General features: G+C 42.3%; 2 protein-coding genes across 4 annotated transcripts; one reads left to right on the top strand and one right to left on the bottom strand.

Annotated features, from left to right (window-relative positions):
- Nucleotides 1-2,208: 2,208 nt before the first annotated feature.
- On the top strand, nt 2,209-11,906 carry POGLUT2 (protein O-glucosyltransferase 2). Of its 3 annotated transcripts, none has more exons than XM_054514073.1 (10): nt 2,209-2,401; nt 3,800-4,005; nt 4,419-4,624; nt 5,368-5,445; nt 7,470-7,642; nt 8,582-8,819; nt 9,396-9,605; nt 9,962-10,051; nt 10,588-10,692; nt 11,834-11,906. In XM_054514073.1, the coding sequence occupies exons 1-10, from the start codon at nt 2,232-2,234 to the stop codon at nt 11,879-11,881; spliced, it is 1,524 nt and encodes a 507-aa protein (XP_054370048.1). In that variant the 5' UTR covers nt 2,209-2,231; the 3' UTR covers nt 11,882-11,906. The 3 variants fall into 3 exon arrangements, with proteins under 3 accessions (XP_054370048.1, XP_036246825.1, XP_036246816.1); XM_036390932.2 differs by lacking the exon at nt 11,834-11,906 and adding an exon at nt 10,917-11,180; XM_036390923.2 differs by lacking the exon at nt 11,834-11,906 and having other exon boundaries at nt 10,588-11,180.
- Nucleotides 11,907-12,122: 216 nt separating this feature from the next.
- On the bottom strand, nt 12,123-17,244 carry TEX30 (testis expressed 30). The gene is made up of 5 exons (XM_036393844.2): nt 17,221-17,244; nt 15,966-16,196; nt 14,889-14,940; nt 13,596-13,810; nt 12,123-12,490 (listed from the first exon to the last, which is right to left on the bottom strand). The coding sequence occupies exons 1-5, from the start codon at nt 17,236-17,238 to the stop codon at nt 12,317-12,319; spliced, it is 690 nt and encodes a 229-aa protein (XP_036249737.1). The 5' UTR covers nt 17,239-17,244; the 3' UTR covers nt 12,123-12,316.
- Nucleotides 17,245-18,799: the final 1,555 nt, after the last annotated feature.

Here is an 18,799-nt window from a genome sequence, read left to right on the forward strand (position 1 = left end):
AACAACACTGAAGATGCAACTGGAGCTGTTCTGCTACTGCCACAAATATGTAAAATTAATTGATTTTTAATTATTCAGATTGATTTTGTAACAAAGTCGCTACAAAATTTTAAATAAAATATCAAAAAGTTATATGAGGTCCTGCTGACAGAAGATTCACTCCTGGCAATTACGACACTGTGCCTCAGTCCACAGAGCCTCTACTCCCAGCAATACTTTCTGTGAGAGGTGCTGCAATTAATGGAAAAAACCCAGAATCTAATACCCTGAATTGCTAGTGTTATTTGATGGTTCTCAGTGGTTAGGTGTAGCTGAATTGCCAAATTGCTCAAGCAATTGAGGGTACAGCCATGTTTGCCATCCCCTGGACATCAGAAGCCCTAGATCACATTCCATAGTTTATGTGGTTTATCCTGAGGCAACCTGCCCCTTGTAAAGGAGAGCATCCCTTATGTCTTTGCCAGCTGGAAGCCTGTTGAGCTGTAGTCGGCCAACAGCCTTTGATATAATTAAATAATTCTGCCTCCACAGCGTTTTTATCTGAGCCAAATTATAGGCATTAGGATAACAGTGATGTTGGCTTTGCCAGCCAAGACTAAAATTAGGTTGCATGATTTATCTTATAACTTGTTCGGGTGCTGACAAATAGTGCCAAATCTCTGCATGGATTCCCTGAGCTGCACTTATGGGGGGGAAAAAATCTGGAGGAGAGAACATCAGGAGGATGGAAGTGTGTCACCTTTACTTCACCACTGCTGTGCTTTTAACGTGTCAGTGCCATCCTGCTTAAGAGGAGGAAGCATGATCTGTGAATTCTACAGCTATCAAATTTCTTTTTAATTAAAAATATCTTTAAAGTTCTGCCACTAGAGAAGACTGGCTTCTCTCATATAGCAAAATATGAACTTAGAAGGAGTCTGATTTCTGCCTGTAAAACATATCAGGAGAGTAAAGATGGGGAAGGAGAGGAGCTAAAGAGTCATGGATATACAATAGAGTCTGTGTGAATTCTTAGTGGAAATTTTAAGTCTTCTAACTGCTGAATGTCCTGAAAAACTCATGACAGTTAGAACATTACAGGGCAAAACCCATGTCTTTAAAAGCTGGAGCTTGGTAATATTTAAGGCATTTTGTAATGACCTTGTTGGTTAGAAAAGACTCTCTTCATCAACCCAAGTTGTCATTTCTCAGCTTGAAATTTTCTTCAAACAAGTGCTTTTTGTGTGCTTTTAGCTAAGCATATTTGCAGTTATTTCAAGATAATTAATAATAATAATTAATTTGCAGTTAGTTCAAACTGTAAAATACAAAATCTTTTTGAAATTCATGAGTCCTTGCTGATGAGTTTCAATTTTTTTTATTGTTTGCCTTAACAAGAGAGAAGCAGTCAGGAGCCAAGTTGAAAGTATCTTAGAGGTTTTTTCCAACCTAAATGATTCTGTGTGTAGTTAAGAGCAGCATTAGTGTTTGGGACTAGCTCTCTGCAGTTGGAGGCTGGATTATTTGACAAAGGGCCATGGAATCACCATATGCCTGAACTGGGCGATTGCCCTGGTGGCAGCGGGTGAGGTGCCCCCTCACCTCTGCTCCAGACAATCCCAGACCTGCACTACCAGCAGCCACATATCACAGAGTCACAAAGCTGTTAAGTGAGGAAGGCACCTCGGGAGATCATCTAATCCAATCGCCCAAGGCAGGGTCACCTGGAGCAGGTAGCATGGGAACACCGTGGGCTTGGAATGTCTCCAGAGAGGAAGCCACCACGGCCTCCATGGGCAGCCTGTTCCAGGGCTTTGCCACCCTCAGCTCAAAGAAACTCTTCACCTCCAGCTGCTCAGGGGAGGATTTTGAAAACACATTTTCCGGATTGTAAACTCCATTTCCCAGCCTAAACTTTGGGAGCGGATTGAAGGGAAGCTGGGGGGCGGGGGGGGAAGAACTTCAACTCATGGCAGGGATTAAACAGCGGCTCAGAGATGTCCGGGTGCGTAGGTCAGGGCCGCGGGCCGTCAGAGCCTGCTGTCCCTAATGCTTTCCATGCGCTAGGTCCCAGTAATTCCCGGGGACTGTGCCGGTGCCTCCCAGCCGGCCGGCGCCTCCCGGCAGCGCCGCCCCGCTATGCCGCGGCCCCGCCCCGTGGAGCCGCGCCGGGGGCGGGACTGCCCGGCGGCGTGCCGAGGGCAGGAGGCCGGTGCCGGCGGTGTTCGTCCCTCGGGACGGTAGCGCTGCCGATGCTTGCGCTGTGGCCGCTGTGCTTCGCCCTGGGAGCCGCGGCGGCGGCGGCCGCGGGCGGGCGGCCGAGCGCCGAGCGCAGCACCGTGTGGGGGCCCGGGCTGCGCGCCGCGGCCGCGCTCCCCGCACGGTACTTCTATGTGCAGGCCGTGGACGCCCGAGGGCTGAGGTGAGGGCGGCGGCGGCTTTTCGGGGAGATTCTGGGCATGGTCTGACCGAGAGGCTTGCGATTTGCTCGTAGAAGGTGCGGGCTAAAAGCTCCCTCTACGTGACTCTGCATGTCACTTGGCAAGAGCTAATTAATCCTTTCAAGGAGTGTCAAATAACGGCGCGAGGGGATGAGATAAGAGGATGAAAACGTTCAGCAGCAAAGCATACGTGTTAGTCAGTGGGAAAAGTTCATTATTTATTCTCCTTTGTCAAAACTTTAGCAGTGACTAATACATTTAATTTGTTAGGCTCAGGCATCAAGCTTGTTTCCACTGTTGGGAACATTAGCATTTCTCCTACGTGCTGAGGCGCAAGATCAGTGAAATAATTTAGGAATTAGTCCATAGACCAATAGGTAAATTTCTTAGCAATGAAATAGGACGAGGAGCAATGGCCATAAACTAAAATACAGGAAACTTCACCTCACCACGAGAAAAACTTTCCCTGAGGGTCACAGAGCACTGGAACAGGCTGCTCAGGGAGGCCGTGGAGTTCCTTCTCTGGAGACATTGCAAACCCCCTGGACACGTCCCTGTGTCCCCTGCTGCAGGGTGACCTTGCTTTGGCAGAGGGATTGGACTAGATGATCTCCAGTGGTCCTTTCCAACCCTAACAACTGTGTGATTCTATGATTTTCAGAGGATACTCATTGCTTTCCATTTATTTAGGAAAACTGGTTATGCAACCTAGATAGGTGCTCAGAAAGATTAGCTGCACCATGGCTTGTGTCAGTATGGAGGCTGCCAATTCAGCTTAACTTGGATAGTAAATATTTCTTGCATTTAATTGAACTGGCAGGTCTCGAGTATGACTGGACATGTTTTAGGAAAGGTGAAGTAAGGAGTTACAGCTCAAGAGCCTGGTCACTGAAAGAAAGGTGGAAGGAAGTTGACAGCATTTTGACTGCACCAACTTTGTTAATACATCAATGATATGTGATAACTTCATGATTATTCAGATTATTTTATTTGGTTTTATAGAGGTTTTTCTGTTTTGGTATATGTTTAATTATACCAAAATATCTCATGTACACGTAGAATTATGTAATCCCTCTATAATTTCTTTTCCCTGTTTTTTTCCAATATAAGCTACCATAATGATTAAGAAGTGTAACTTTGTTCTTAACTTCCTTAAATAATACCTGGAAAATAAGGTAATCTGAAAACATTTTGCTTCTGAATGTAAAATAATAGACTTATTAACCTGTTAAAGTGAACATTTGGATGTGCTTGTAGAGGCCTAACATGGCTCAGAGGAAATTGTGGCTAACATGGCTCGCTGGAAATCTGTTGACTTGCAAAGGAAATCTGTTGTATGTTTCCTTTGTGTATTAAGCTCCCACTTATTCTCTGGGTAGGTTCACTTCATCACCAGGTGAAAATGCATTCCAGGTGAAGATCACTGCTCCCGAAGAACAGTTCACTCGTGTTGGTGTGCAAGTATTGGACAGGAAAGATGGTTCCTTCCTCGTGAGGTACAGGATGTATGCGAGCTACAAAAGCCTGAGGATAGAAGTCAAAACTGGAGATAAACATGTTGCCAAGTCTCCATATATTTTAAAAGGTAAGAGGCACCACTACACACAGGTTTCCTGTCAGGGCTGACAAAGCGTGTCCCGGAATGTCTTCTACTAGAAGCACGGGATTCTTTGGGACCTCATACTTCTCTGGACTATCAAATCCCATTGGGATTACGGATTCATTATATGCATCCTACACGTAGTTTTCAAAATAATAAAAGGAAGCAAATGCTGTGAAGCTGTTGCCTGATAAATACAGGTGGAAGGCTCACACATAAGCTGATAGAGGTTGACATGACTCCATTAGAGTTAAAAAAAAAATTCAGACATACCCATTTAGAGTTGCTGAAGTGTTGGCCCTAAGCAATGAATGTTCAGTGCTTGACCCTGTTCTGTGATCTCAACAGCTCAATATTATGACTTATTAAAAGTAAAATAATAATTTTGTTCCCAACAGGACCTATTTACCATGAAAACTGTGACTGCCCTCAGGAGGATAGCAGTGCATGGCTGGAAGAGATGAACTGCCCTCAAACCATTCCACAGATTCAGAGAGACCTAGCAAATTTTCCCATTGTTGACCCAGATAAGATTGCAAAAGAAATTCCGCAGAGGTTTGGACAAAGACAGAGTTTGTGTCACTACACCATCAAAGACAATGAGGTATGGAATCTGGTTGATCTGAAGTCCATATGGGAATTTGGTGGCAAGCCATAAGCAGTTTGGTTGTTCCAAGTTGTAAAAGCTTCTTGTAGTGTATTCTTTAAGAACAAGACTTTGCTTGCTTCTCTGTCCTTGAATACTTTGCAGTTTATGTATGAGCTCAGCAATGTCTCTCCTACTTTGTAAGTGCTTTTTTTGTCCATGTTACAGCTGAAACACAGTGAAAGCAAATTACTTTCCAGGCAATCAGTGTGAGTACTGGGCACCCACCCAAGTCTCCTAAATGCTAATTCAGTTTCCTGTTCTCTGAGCAATACTGCTGTGAGGTGTCACAATCATCTAATGTGAAGTACATCAATAAATTATATCATGCATAATTCTGAGATACCCACTTTTAGCTGAACTAAGCATCAGAGCTGCAATTCTTTGTAACAGAGAATTGTATATACTGTACTTTTTTCAGTGGAGTTTTATGTGGAAATTAGAAGAATGGAACACCACGGAGACAGGCAACAGTTTCTGCTTTCGTGAAACAGACCTCAAACATCTGCAAAAGCAAACAAACCTTGTAATTTTTTTCATCACTTTTCTGTGATGAGATTTCTACTGCTTCCCAGCTGATTCATAAATCTATACAGCCATATAGTCTGTCTGAGTAGTTACTATGTGATTAAAAGAGCCCTGAATTGTGCCAGCCATTCTCTGGAATGAAATCACCCAGTAAAACCTTTGTTTATTTTCAGGTTTATATAAAGACATATGGGGAACATGTTGGCTTCAGAATTTTCATGGATGCCATACTGCTTTCTTTGACCAGAAAAGTGAGTACATCTGTACAGCCACTTACTCTGCATGTCCTAAGTTATAGAAGCCTGGCCTTAAATACACATCAGAGTATTTGTTGCTGTTTCTGTTAAAAAACTCTTGCTCATTGATTAATTATGGAAAGGTCATGATTTTCCTTGTTTGAAGTTGTCATGTTCTAGAATGCCATCTGATTGATTATCACAAAAGTTAATTGAATAAGCAGGCTTTTATAGGTGAGTTTGATAAGCCAGAACAGGGTGTGTTGGTTTGAGGTTTTTTCCTCTGTAGAATAAATAAATCATCCTGTAACATCTAACAGAAAATTCTGTCTCTGCAGGTACATTGCTGCAAAAAGCTGAACACAAGTTTAACATTTTAAAGAAATATCAAGTAACCTTTCCACTATCCTCAGGATTAGTAATGGATCAGTTATGCTACTCTGTCTGCCTTTAGGTGTCATGCTTTAAGGATTGCTCTATTGCTAACATTGCTGAACTAACATTGCACAGAAAATGGGGAAAATGACTAAATGTACAAATGTACAAATGCACATTTATTTAACTGGGGATTGTTTCCTCTAACACTGTCTACAGGAGGATATGATGTCTAAGGAAAAACATGAATGTAGACTACAATTATCTAAAAGATTGTTCTCTGGAAGATGGAAGTAAACTGTTCTTGGTGTCACTAGTGTTGGATAAGAAATAATGGAGTTAAATTTCATCTAAGGACTTTAGACTAAAAGTTGAAAAAGGATTTCTAACTCCAAAACCAGAAACTGTTTACAGATCTAGAAAACAAAGTTTATCTCATTCCCATTAAATATCATTGAATAAGAATTTTTATTAGGATAGTGTCGCTGAGTGACGGTAGATAGTTTGTTGGAGAAGATTCAGGCTGCTGATGGATTCTGCTGCTGAGGATGTGTAGAAAATTGAATTTGTAGGGTTTATGCCCCTTACAACCATTAGATGGCGCCATAGCAATGAAGTTCAGTGCTGAGCGTTCGTCTGTGTAGCAAACACCCTTTGAAAGGAATAGAATATCTTCCACCATTTGGAAGTGTTTGATATTTGGCAAATTATTAATTTCTTTTGTTTTGAAAGAGGCAACTGAGAGGGAAGAGAGTGAACTGAGATATGACATTAGTTCTGCACTGACCTTATATGTGCCTTCAGGGTTCTGTAAAACGCAGCCATTTGTCATGTTTTGCCTTTTGCTCTCCAAACTGAACTGTCCCACCATTTTCAGTGTTTCCTCACAAGGCAGCTGGTCCTTTCTTTGGAAAACTACAAAGCTGCCTTTCTTTCTACCTTTTCTTACTTCACTTGAAAATACCCAAACCAAACTCAATACAGGGGGTGCATCACAGTTTCATAAAGCACAAAATTATGCCCTCTGTCCTGCTTCCTGGCCATCAACAGTATTTTTCTTGCCTTTTGGCTGTGACAGTGATTTCAGGTATGGTTCCATGCTACCAAATATTTTAACTAAGTGATGATGTTATGCTTAATAATTAACCAAAGCACTGACTAAATTGGTCTTCCCATCTTGGCTGTTTATTTCTGTTTCTTCTCTTCTGTTGGATTTAGGCATCCTGCAGATACAGGGTGAATTAGATCACTGATGTGACAGAAAACTGATTTACCAGCCAGCATCAGTTTTCCAGACAGTAACAAGATGATCCAGCTTACCTTGGAACTATACAATTGCTGACTAGGTCCCAGTGCTAGCCTGATCAAAAGATTGTGTGGCCAATCATGTAAAGTATAACAGGAAACCATCCTCTAAAAAGGGGGCTCCTATGCCTTATGTCACTTTGCAAATATTTTTTTTTAAATACTATTTTGTAGGCTTTACTCTGTGGTCTCAGTACTTCTAACAGGTTTCTAAATGTCCATGATTTATTACAGGTACTTTAAGTATATTAGACACCTGGCAATTTTTTCTCTTAGTGAGGGTTGTTTTCAAAATGCAAGATGCCAGCAGAATACTGTTTGTGCTAAACTGCATTTGTGCCTACTTTGCTTCTCTTTAGGTGAAAATGCCAGATGTAGAATTTTTTGTTAATTTGGGGGATTGGCCTCTGGAGAAAAGGAAGCCCTCACAGAACTTGCACCCAATCTTCTCGTGGTGTGGGTCCAGTGAGTCAAAAGACATTGTCATGCCAACATACGACTTAACAGACTCAGTTTTGGAGACTATGGGACGGTAAGAAATGGATTAAACTTATCACAAAATTCACAATGAATGATCTTCCATAGAGATCTGTATGGTAACAGTATATTAGCTATTTTCATTTACCCACTGAGACACTGGCAACCCAGGTAGGCAGTGACTGTGTAATCAATATATTATTATACTTCACTGTTTCATTTCAAAAATTAAATTTATCTAAACATGGTCAAATCACTAAAAACAGCACTTAAGATGTTTCAAGGCTGGGCATTTGATTTGTTCTTGTTTGCTTTGTTTCTCCCCCCATGAATTTGTTGACAATGGCCAGGTGTCTTTCTTTCCTGATTTTGTTGGAATTTGTTATTTGTGTACCTTTCAAATCCCAACATAGCTATGGGGAATTTTCGAACTAGGAGCTACCATCTCCCACTTTGATTACTGACCATAACTAGCCTTAGCAACTGCTCTTTTCTGTCTTGAAACACTACAAAGACAGCTTGCTTCTAAGAAATCTTTGTAATCCATCTTGAACTTGTTTATCGTTTCACTGCATTTAGTTCAGGTTCCTTTTTTTTGTCAAGAGTTTTTCTAATTTGCTATCCCCTTGCCCTCCCAGTTTATGTGTTTCATTCTTACATTTTTAAGGATGTGCAATATATTTACTAAGCCAGTTACAGTACTTTGCACCACCTTCTCTGGCAACTGTATCCACTTTTACCTATTTTTTTCCGTGGTATTGTTTCCACATGCCATGTTGTTGAATGATGCTGTCATGCCACAGGCCTGTGAACTTAACATTCATTATCTGTTTCTATTGCTGCAAAATGACTGATACAGTAACACATGATGGTGTGCTCATGACTCGCCTTCATCTTTGCTCTCTGCCTCTGGGTACTGTGAACTCTTTTAAGTTACTGCACTTTAAAAAGTTTCCAGTAGGCTTCACTATTAAACCACTTCTTTCTGGTGCAGAGTCAGCCTGGATATGATGTCAGTCCAAGCAAACACTGGCCCATCGTGGGAAGACAAGAACACCACAGCCTTCTGGAGAGGACGTGATAGCCGCAAAGAGAGGCTTGAGCTTGTAAAACTCAGCAGGAAATATCCAGAGATCATAGATGCTGCTTTCACAAACTTTTTTTTCTTTAAACATGATGAAAGCCTCTATGGTCCTATTGTTAAGCACATTTCATTTTTTGATTTTTTTAAGGTAAGCCACTAATTATTTTTCATAGAACTCAGTTCTCACTGTTTCCCATTATGAAATAACTTAGTATGTATTATTGAAAATAAAGGGATTGTTAGTTTTTCAGGACACCACCAGTAACAAGCATGACTAGACATCCCTCCAGTGGGATTAACTGCTATGTAGCTCTTACCCTCAGGATAGTAATGTCTGATTTACATCTAAAGGTTCTGTAGAACCTCGTGTAATCTACATAACTTCAAGTTCCTTTTTATTTCTTTTTCCTGATTCAGCGATCAGGACTACTAACATAACTAACATAGTGGGAAAATCTGTGGATGAAGTGGCACATCTACCCTCACATCCAAGGATGAGCACCTAAGAATTCCTGGAGAACTTAATTGATGAAGCTCTGTGTACCCTGCACTGTGATGAATTCCAAACTAGATAATAAAAGCTTCTTAGACATTGATGCTTGCCTAGCCAGTCCTACCTGTCTCAATATCGGCAAGTCAGTAACACCAGTGCCCTCAGAACATAACCTAACCAAGCCACTGGGATCTTGTAGTTTTTAGTAACTTCTGGTCCTTTTCTTTCCAGTATAAATATCAAATTAATATTGATGGCACAGTGGCAGCATACAGATTGCCTTATCTACTAGCAGGAAACAGTGTGGTGTTAAAGCAAGACTCCATCTACTATGAGCACTTTTATAATGAGCTGCAGCCGTGGAAACACTTCATTCCATTTAAAAGTGACCTGAGTGATCTGCTAGAAAAACTACAGTGGGCAAAAGATCATGATGAAGAGGTAAAATACACATTTAGAAGTATGCAGTAATGTTTCTAGAAGAGAACAGAAATTGAATTTCTTTAAAACAAAGCAAAAAAAAATACTAGGACAACTTGAAAATTATTTCATCAACTCTACAAAGAAGAAAAACACTCAAAAATGCATAATATTGTCCTTAATTTGAAATCAAATTGAACTTCAGGAAAAAAAAAGTATCTTCCTAACAATGCCGTAACTTTTAAAAAGAATGTTTTACTTGAGTTATCCTGAAGTGTCAACTTCATTTGTAACTTGGGAACCAACAGTAGCACCCTGAAATAAATACTAGGTCTGGGCAATAAAAAAATAAACCAAACTTTCATTTTCTTTGACAGGCAAAAAATATTGCAAAATCTGGACAAGAATTTGCAAGAAACAATCTCATGGGAGACCACATTTTTTGTTACTATTTCAAACTTTTCCAGGTCAGTATATTTTTAATGGCTACTGGCACAGAAATAGAAATCACACAGCAAGAATTTAGGGCAACAGAGCTGCTGGAAATTGGCCAGTCTGGTACTTGAAGTCATGAAGCAAGCAGCAGCAATTAAAATCTTAATTTGGTTTTTACAAACATTGTATTCAATTATATGCTATGAAACCCCTCAAGACTATGCTGGCTGCTTGAGAGGCAGTGGGATCCCAAAAATCTTGATCTAATCTGCCAGAATATGTAGCCCACAATGATCAAAGAATTCCACATCAGACACACACCCTGTGAACCACAGCTGAAAATATCTGTGCATTAGCACCAAGATACCGAACTCCAGGGAGGCACCCGAAGGGGCTCCTGTCTGCAGCTGAGTGTTCCCTCACCCTGTCTGTGACAGTCTGCAGGAACAGATTGTGTAGCCCCAGAGTTTTTACAGAATTCCTCAGCTGATTTGGTACAATATTGGCAACTACACGTACAATCTAAAAAATTTATGGATTAATGATACCTTCCTTTTTTTAAAACTAGGAATATGCCAGCTTGCAAGTGAGTGAACCAAAAATCAGAGATGGGATGGAGAAGGTGCAGCAGCCTGATGATGACCTTTTCCCATGCACTTGCCACCGAAAAAAGGTACAGTCCATGCAGGTTAAATGTAAAGTGCTGAGTGTCTTCAGTTCCTGCTGAGCCCTGCTGGAGCAGGGCTGCTCAGTGTCCCACAGTATCAGTTATCAGGCCAGGCCATTAACACCTATCGAACTTAGAAACACTTCTTGATGTATTTGCAGGACTAGGACTAGACAGTGAAAAATAGGCTTCTACTTAACTGAAACATGTTTCTTCTTTTTTGACTGCAGGCCAAAGATGAACTCTGACAGAAGTAAATAATTTTTTTCAGTATTTACCTAAATTCAGACTGTCTTCTTAAAGAAAGAAGGGAAATCTGGGTTAGTGTGCCCGCAGAAAATGTCAGTGGATATTTTAAAGTTTACCATTTCATGATCTACGTATGGAAGAAAACAAAATACCCCTGATTTCCTTTTAATCATGCAGTGGTGGCAGAGCCTTATTCAAACACATTTTTATAATTTTTTTTTAATAAAAACCATGTTTGTATCAGTCATGTGTTCCTGTCCTGAGTTACCTTGGAAATACAGATACTTCTTACTCATGCTTGTATATAGTAAGTCTTTTCACAAATGTGAAACTGTTCTGCAAAGAAGGGCAGATGAGAATTGTATATCTTCCCTCCCTCTCAATCTATCCAGCCAAAGGCTTCTTTTTTCAGACCATAACTGTGCTCCTTCTGAGACAATCTCAAAGGCAATACTGTGGGGTTCATAATCTTGTTAACCTGAAGGAAAACCACAATTCCAATATTGCTGTAGGCTCGGTTACACCAACAGATTACTCACAGGCCCTAATGACAAAGGCTGCAGCTGCCAGTACACACAAAGTGTTTTATCCACTCTCCGGGGTCAGAGCTCAGACAGGGACCTGAGATCTCCTGTCACAATGGATGCACAACTGGTTCCTGCTCCAGGAGTTCCTCCATCACTAAACACAATTTGTTTTTATTTATCAGAGGGCCTCTGTGATCAGTCCTTTACAAAAAGGACATTAGTGAAGGGGACTGCTCAAAACTGAACCATGTTCTTCGCTTCACACACCCAGCTGTGCCTGCATTACCTCCTCCTCCCCACAGAGGAAGAATCTGGCTCCCTAAGGTGGCAGACACTGTGACCAACCAGAGATTCCTCTCCCTGCCCCACAGGTTTGGAAGCACCTGGGAAGGCCAGCACACAGCACCAAGGCAAAGTAGTATACCAGGCTTGCCAGCCTCAGGGGATGTGCTGGCAGAACCCTAAAATCAGTAGGTTTTGCAAGTGAGTACAGCATCAGTAATATACTCAGAAATTGAAGAACCCTAAAGATAGCTGTTGAAGTAGATTTTTTTCTAGTATATTACTTCAAATATTAGTCAAAAGCATTATTTAATCCTCTACATTCCCAAGTGTCATATATGGATATTTGCATAGAAACACAGAACAATGCTGTCATGATATATTTTCTGTACTTCTGGACGTTCTTTATTATTTTGCATTTTTTTTTTCATTCATACAAAGCTTTATTTGCATTTACACTTAGACCTCTGAAAACATAAGTTTTTTAAAAAATATGCCTCTAAAAAATAACAAACCCCTTATTTGCCACATTTAGGAAAAACTAAATGAAGATACTGCTTGAACACTGCAAATTATTTTTGCTGCAGTTGAACATTCTCTCTAAGCCAAGAAAAAACTTGTGCATTTACTTCTTCCATGACATCATCTGCTGTTCGTCCTTTGACTGCCATCCCATGGTTTGCTTTATCAATCCAATGGATTTTTTTAGGGGCTTTCATTTTGCTCACCACACCTTCTAGCAATTGCTATGGAGAAAACAAGAATGCAAATATTAGAGAATTGGCTGCTACAAACTCTGGAACTCCTAGATGTCTCTTGCTTTGCCTGTGTAATGCAAAACAGGCAGCTCTAAAAAACAGATAGATGGATCTGTGTGCACATGAAAAACACCTTGCTAGGAAAATGGGTTGTATTCTCTATTCAGGATATGAATAGTGGGATCTGCTCAAAGCTTCACTCTTACTGAAACAGAGAATAGCAGAAAATTAAACCTCAAAGGAGTCCATTTTTACTGTCAGAGGGTAGTGCTGGCAATAAAATGATAGAATTGAAGTCAGATTTGTCTGCAGAGGCTGAATAGCAATGTAATTCCTTAGGGACTAGCTTTGACACTGTTGAAATCTCTCAGCAAAGAGATCTAAGAACCAGCTCACAAAGTCAGAGATTCCCCCTTAAAGGGCACTCCAAGGATCTGCTGGTCACTGGCCTGACTTATTTTGGCAACAAATCCTCACAAAAGCATTATGACTCCTTAGAAACTGTCCAAGCATGGAAAATGCCAATTGCACGTAGCCCCAAATTCACACTGGCCTGTTTAAAAACAGCAGACACCTGTTTGCAAGGAAACACAGCAGAAAAGCACTGTTACCCTCCCTCTGAACACCTGCTCTTCATCTCTACAAAAATATCTCTACCACAGAAGCCTGACTTGGGGGTAGAACTGCTTTGCTAGAAGAATTTGCCATGAAAATGTGACCAGTGTGACAGTGGTGGCACCACACAGGTTTTGTAACTTGAAATGATTAAAACAAAATAGCAAATAACTCACTCGTTCCATAGACCACTTTTAATTTAGGCACTCCTATTGAAACCATTTAAATCGGGAGTATTTCAGTGACCCAAAGATGAGCTTGCTAAAGTGGAAGACCAAGCATGGTCCATTACATTTTAAGTGGCAAAAGGAAGCCCTGTCAGGCTTCCTTGTGTCTGATGAAGTTTTCTACCCAAGGCTTCCTTCAGAAGACACCTATTTAGGCAAGTTTGTTAATCAGGTGAAATACAGGCATCACTGAGGCCCATTGCTGCTCCTCCAGACTGCCCTTTCATAGCAGGATTTACAAGGGTACTCACTTTTTCACACATCTCATCTGCTGATCCCGAGACAAACAGCACTGGACATGTGATCAGTAACAAATCCTCATCCCGGAGCTTGGACTGCAGTTTTGGTCGATGCAAAGGGTAAGATAAACACACGAGACCTTGAATGAAGCCATCATCATCATCATCACCACCCTGGCTCAGCTGACGTATCACAGAGGCAGCAGCTCGTGAGCCCATGGAACGGCCTTTCTCCCATGCAGAAACAAAGGAAAAATGTATTATCTGCTGTCACCACATCCACATTCTGGTTTAGTAAACAACTCCCCAAACCAATCCAACTGAGTGTATTTCAGTGTCACAAAATGCTAGGGATGTTCTCCTTCATGAAAAACATTAATCCTAATTTCAACATTTTCTGCTAAGATATTTGTCTAGTTGTAACATTTACACCCCTGCTTAAAAAAGAGGGGGAAAAAAAAGAAAATATAAATGGATAGGGATCCCTTGCAATACTGGAAGGAACAACATCCCATCCTGGGGACAAGGGAAGAGAAGCATTGGTCCTATGCTCCAGAGCCTGGAAATTTGAGATAGCCATGATAGTGTGCTGTATCATTATTTTCACGCAACCTCAATTTGCTCAAATTCAAAACAAAATTCTGCGCTTGATTTCACTTGGCTCACAAAACAAATCCAGCCAGTGTTATGTACACCTTGAACTTCAGCCTAAAAGTAAAAGTAGAAGGGAGGGAAAAAAGTGTGAACTTGGAACATGAGGTCAGTCAGTAACAGCAAGCGAGTATCAAAGTATCTCCTCAAAGAGGAGGCATATGAGCTGACAATGCACTGAAATTGAGTGCTGCAAGTCCCTAGTTCTTATAGCAGCACAGACTTGGTTCACTCAAGAGAAAACTTAGAATTTTCCCTGTCAAGATATTCCTAACCACCCCCATCTATTCCCCTTCCCACGTAACATAGCTGACTTTTTTATCTGCCACTAGGTTTTAATTACCAAAACCTGTTTCGGGAAAACTGTTTTCCATTTATCAGTAACCAGAATTCTTCAAGACCTGCAGTTAAAAAGTACACATGGATAATCAGAAAAGTCATGCCCTGTGATTCTAAGTGACAAGGAAGTTTTTTCCCAAAGTACCTGGAAAATACAATCTATTGCTCTTTCTTTCCTCTTCTGCAGTAAGATCTATGGCATCATAAGGAGGGTTCATTTGCTTGTCACCAAAGTGGGACAGACTTGGAATATTTACAGAATGCTATTACTAGAGACAGTATAACAGAGAAAATGATTGATAATAAAAACAATACCTGCAAGGAAAACACCAGAAAGTTTATAATCATCACAAAGTTTTAAGTATTCCTAAAGAAATAAGAGAAAGAGAAGCATTACAAGTCAGTATTAAGACAGCTGGGAAGCTGGGAATCTCTTCTGTTTGTAGTTACTACACAGAAAATGGGAAGCTCTTTCAGCACTGAAGATTAAAGAACAGGTACATATAAGGTGCTCTCTTGGGTTTTATCACATAAATGGTTTCATAAGGTTTTGCAGCAACAACACAATCAATTTAACATTAGCTTTCAGCAAGTCTAAAATATCAGACGCCCTATAAAGTTACCAAAACATAAGTGAATACTATGTATCAACTCAGTTACAGTAACAGATCCCGAGCACACTCTTGGCCCATCAAAAGGAAGAGCAGGTTTGCAAAAATGCCCTTCACTGACGTTATGTATTTGTGACACAATCAGTTAAGTCCAACAGAAAAGATAAAATTCAGCAACATTTTTTCACATTTTAGGAGATAGCATCTGATAAGATGGCATCTGATTAGTTATCTTAGCAGATGCCTTAAAATTACCTTTACATTGCAGCATATTAACATAAACCCGCTAACAACATTATGCTTCTTCCATAAAGACTGAAGATGCCCATGAAAGACAGTAAAGTCTGACTTCAAATTAATGTACATATAATCACAATGATATCACACAAAATTCCTTTAGAACTCGACTTTGTTCCCCTATGAAAATGCCTCCTGCTCAGTGCAAGCAGATCACCCATCCTAAATTCTTCACCTAGCTCATTTCCATCCTAAATTCTTCTGCTTTTTGCAAACTGTAAGTTTTCCCATGAAACACCCTTGCTCTTTGTCAGGCTTTTCTTTTTCCCTACACTCAAACCCGCACACTTGTGGCAGCTGTTCCAGCTGTTGCCCATCTAAGAACCGCTTCTGCTGTTTCTGTTCATACACAGTGCTCCATTTACCTAAACATTGGTTCTAATTTCCCACTGTTGCTTGGCTAATCTCTGGCTGTAAATTAAGAAACCTGGAAGACAGCACCTGTGGATCTAAGCTTTGGTCTGAGAATTTTTTCACTCCTTACCACAACTGCTTTGAAAGCCTTAGTCCTGTAGGCAACATTAAGGCCTTTACAAGTAAACCGCAGGCACAGAACTCCATGGGATGCAAGATAGGCTGCCAAGGACACCAAGTGAGGGAAATTCATGTCTCCTCCAGCTCCATGAGTAAGAATCACTCCATATGTTGGTTTCTTCTCTGGGACAGAAAAAATAGCATCAAGGTATTTGTTTCCAAAAGGTATTTTCACTTTAACCTAGAAATGAAACAAAACCCAGTATTATTATTTTTAAAAAACCAAACAAAACCAAACGCAAAAAGCCTTCCCCAAAAAACCAAGAGGGAGTGTTCCCAGTCTATACATCTACACATTATTATGAAAAAAAACCCCAGACAATTAAGAAATAAACCAAAATTGCAAGCCTGTTTTTATTTCTTCTGTTTAAGAGTACTAAATGAGTGACTGCACCTCTGGTTCAAAGATTTTCTGTACAATAATGGGCAAATCACTTTATGACTCCTCACCTTATGTTCTCCATTAGAGAATGAAGCTTCAAAGCATAAGCTAAAATGATTCTGACCCTCTCTATATATGTATGTCTAGCTTTTCCAGACCTAACTAGCTGCCTAGACCATAATATGTGACATTAAGACATTAAGCAAACATTTTGAAATCACAGAGTGATTTCAATCACCACTGAGTGAAGCAGCAGCCTGCAGAGGGGCGGACTGAACCTTCCCCAGGGACAGGGAACAGCACAGGTTCGGCCAAAGCTCCAGGGGGACACAGGGCCTCGATCAGCACAGCCAGCTGGAGAAGCTGATCCAGACACAAGACCTGCTCACGTTCTACGGCATGAACGGGGACTGGGCAACACAAACATCCCTGTGGCGGCTTCTGAGAGCAAGAAGGACACCCCGGGGCTGAGATAAACTCAATGTCCCGAAGGCGTTCCATTGCAGCGCTCCGCAGAGGAGCTGCACAGGCCGGGGGAGGCGCTCAGCGGCCCTGCCGAGCTGCCGCCCCCCGGGGCGGCCCTGCCGAGCCCCTGCCCCCGCAGCCCCCGGAGCGGGTGGCAGATGCCAGACACGGCAGGGGATGGCGGAGGACACGCGGGACAGCCAGAGGCCTGCACACAGCAGTTTTCCAGTGGGAAGGCAGCGACGGCAGTCTGGCCCCTTGCCCAGCTCAGGCCCCTCTGAGGGAAGGGAAGCTGCCCGGGGCGGCAGGAACCCACAGAACCCACGGGCGGCAGGCGCAGGCCAAGCGGCAGCCATACCTCCGCGCGCCCGCCCATCCCGCCGTGACGTCACCGGAGTGACAGCTCCCTGCGCCAGTCCCGCTCCGCGGCCCGGCTGCCGCGGCGCTGATTGGTCAGGACCGGCGAGGCCCTGCCCCCCCGGTGAGGGGAGGGGCAGCGGCCTACGCGGGGGAGAGGGAGCTGTGGATGGAAGCGGGTTGGGCCGTGTTAAATACATCAAACACCCAGAAATAAATAAAGCCCCACGTAAATTGTTTTTATTCACCCGTGTGAACAAAAACTCTACGGACTGCTAGGTGGTAATTCAGCACAAATAAATAGCATAGGGATTGCTCGGAAAGTCAGGTTTTTACTGACTTGAAGGAGTACAGATGAGATGCTTAGCATGAGTTACAGAATCATTTAGGTTGGAAATGACCCCTGAGACCATCGAGCCCAACCTATGACTGAACACCACCATGTCAGAAAGACCCAGGCACTGAGTGCCACATCCAGTCATTTCTTGAACACCTTCCAGGGATGGTGACTCCACCACCTTCCTTGGGCAGTCCATTGCAATGTTTAGAAAACCTTTCCATGAAGAAATTTATCCTGACGTCCATCCTGAACCTCCCCTGGCGCTGCTTGAGGCCATCTTCTCTTGCCCTGTTGCTGGGTGCTTGGGGGAAGAGACCAACTCCCATCTGGCTACAGCCTCCTCTCAGGGGGTTGTAGAGACTGATAAGGTCACCCTGAGCCTCCTTTTGTCCCCTCCATCCCCTCAGCTGCTCCTCATGAGACTTGTGCTCCCGACCCTTCACCAGCTCCATTGCCCTTTTCTGGACTTGCTCAAGTGCCTCCATGTCTGTGTGGAAGTGAGGACCCAGAATGGGACACAGGATTCAGGGTGTGGACTCGGCAGAGCCAAGTACAGAGGGAAAGGTTAGATGTCCAGAGTGACAGCAGGCAATTTTCTTTTGGCAGCTGTCAGCACACTTGATCTGTGTGACATTGACAAACAGGGGAGAGACACTCAGTGGCTGGTTTTCTAGGTACACATCTGTTCCTGGGGCCGTGCTCTGTTGTACAGTAATGACCTACTGTGTTCAAAACACAGCCTTAATCTGGTGGGAGACAGCACCAACAATATGCAGCAGTGCTTGCAGTATTTGTATATTGAGTATTTCACAGGCCAATAAAAAATTCCAAAATCCTCTATTGCAAGGTATTTAGCCAGAGCTCATGTTTTCTTCCAGTATCAGTGCATGAAGCTCGCTCATATCAATTAAGGTGCCCTATTACTTACTTGATTGAAGATGGCATCTTCAGCAGAACTTTGTTTTTCATATGTTCAGTTGATGGAAAATAAGCTCACTCTGGCTTGTGCTCTGAGTGTCTCACTGTCGGCCTGCCAGCTGGACATTGTCAAACACTGGGACTGAAATATTGCAGCCCTCTGAGAAGTGAACCTGGCAGGGTAGCTCAGGTTCTGAGCTGCGGTCTCAGTGACCATCCTGCTGCCTCACAGGCCAATTCCCAGTCCAGGCATTATCATAGTAAGTGTGGAACACAGAAGTCGAGAACTGTGGAAACCCAGGAAATTCCTCTGGCTGCCCTG

The sequence above is a fragment of the Molothrus ater genome, chromosome 2 (assembly GCF_012460135.2).
Source record: "Molothrus ater isolate BHLD 08-10-18 breed brown headed cowbird chromosome 2, BPBGC_Mater_1.1, whole genome shotgun sequence".
Lineage (NCBI taxonomy): Eukaryota > Metazoa > Chordata > Aves > Passeriformes > Icteridae > Molothrus > Molothrus ater.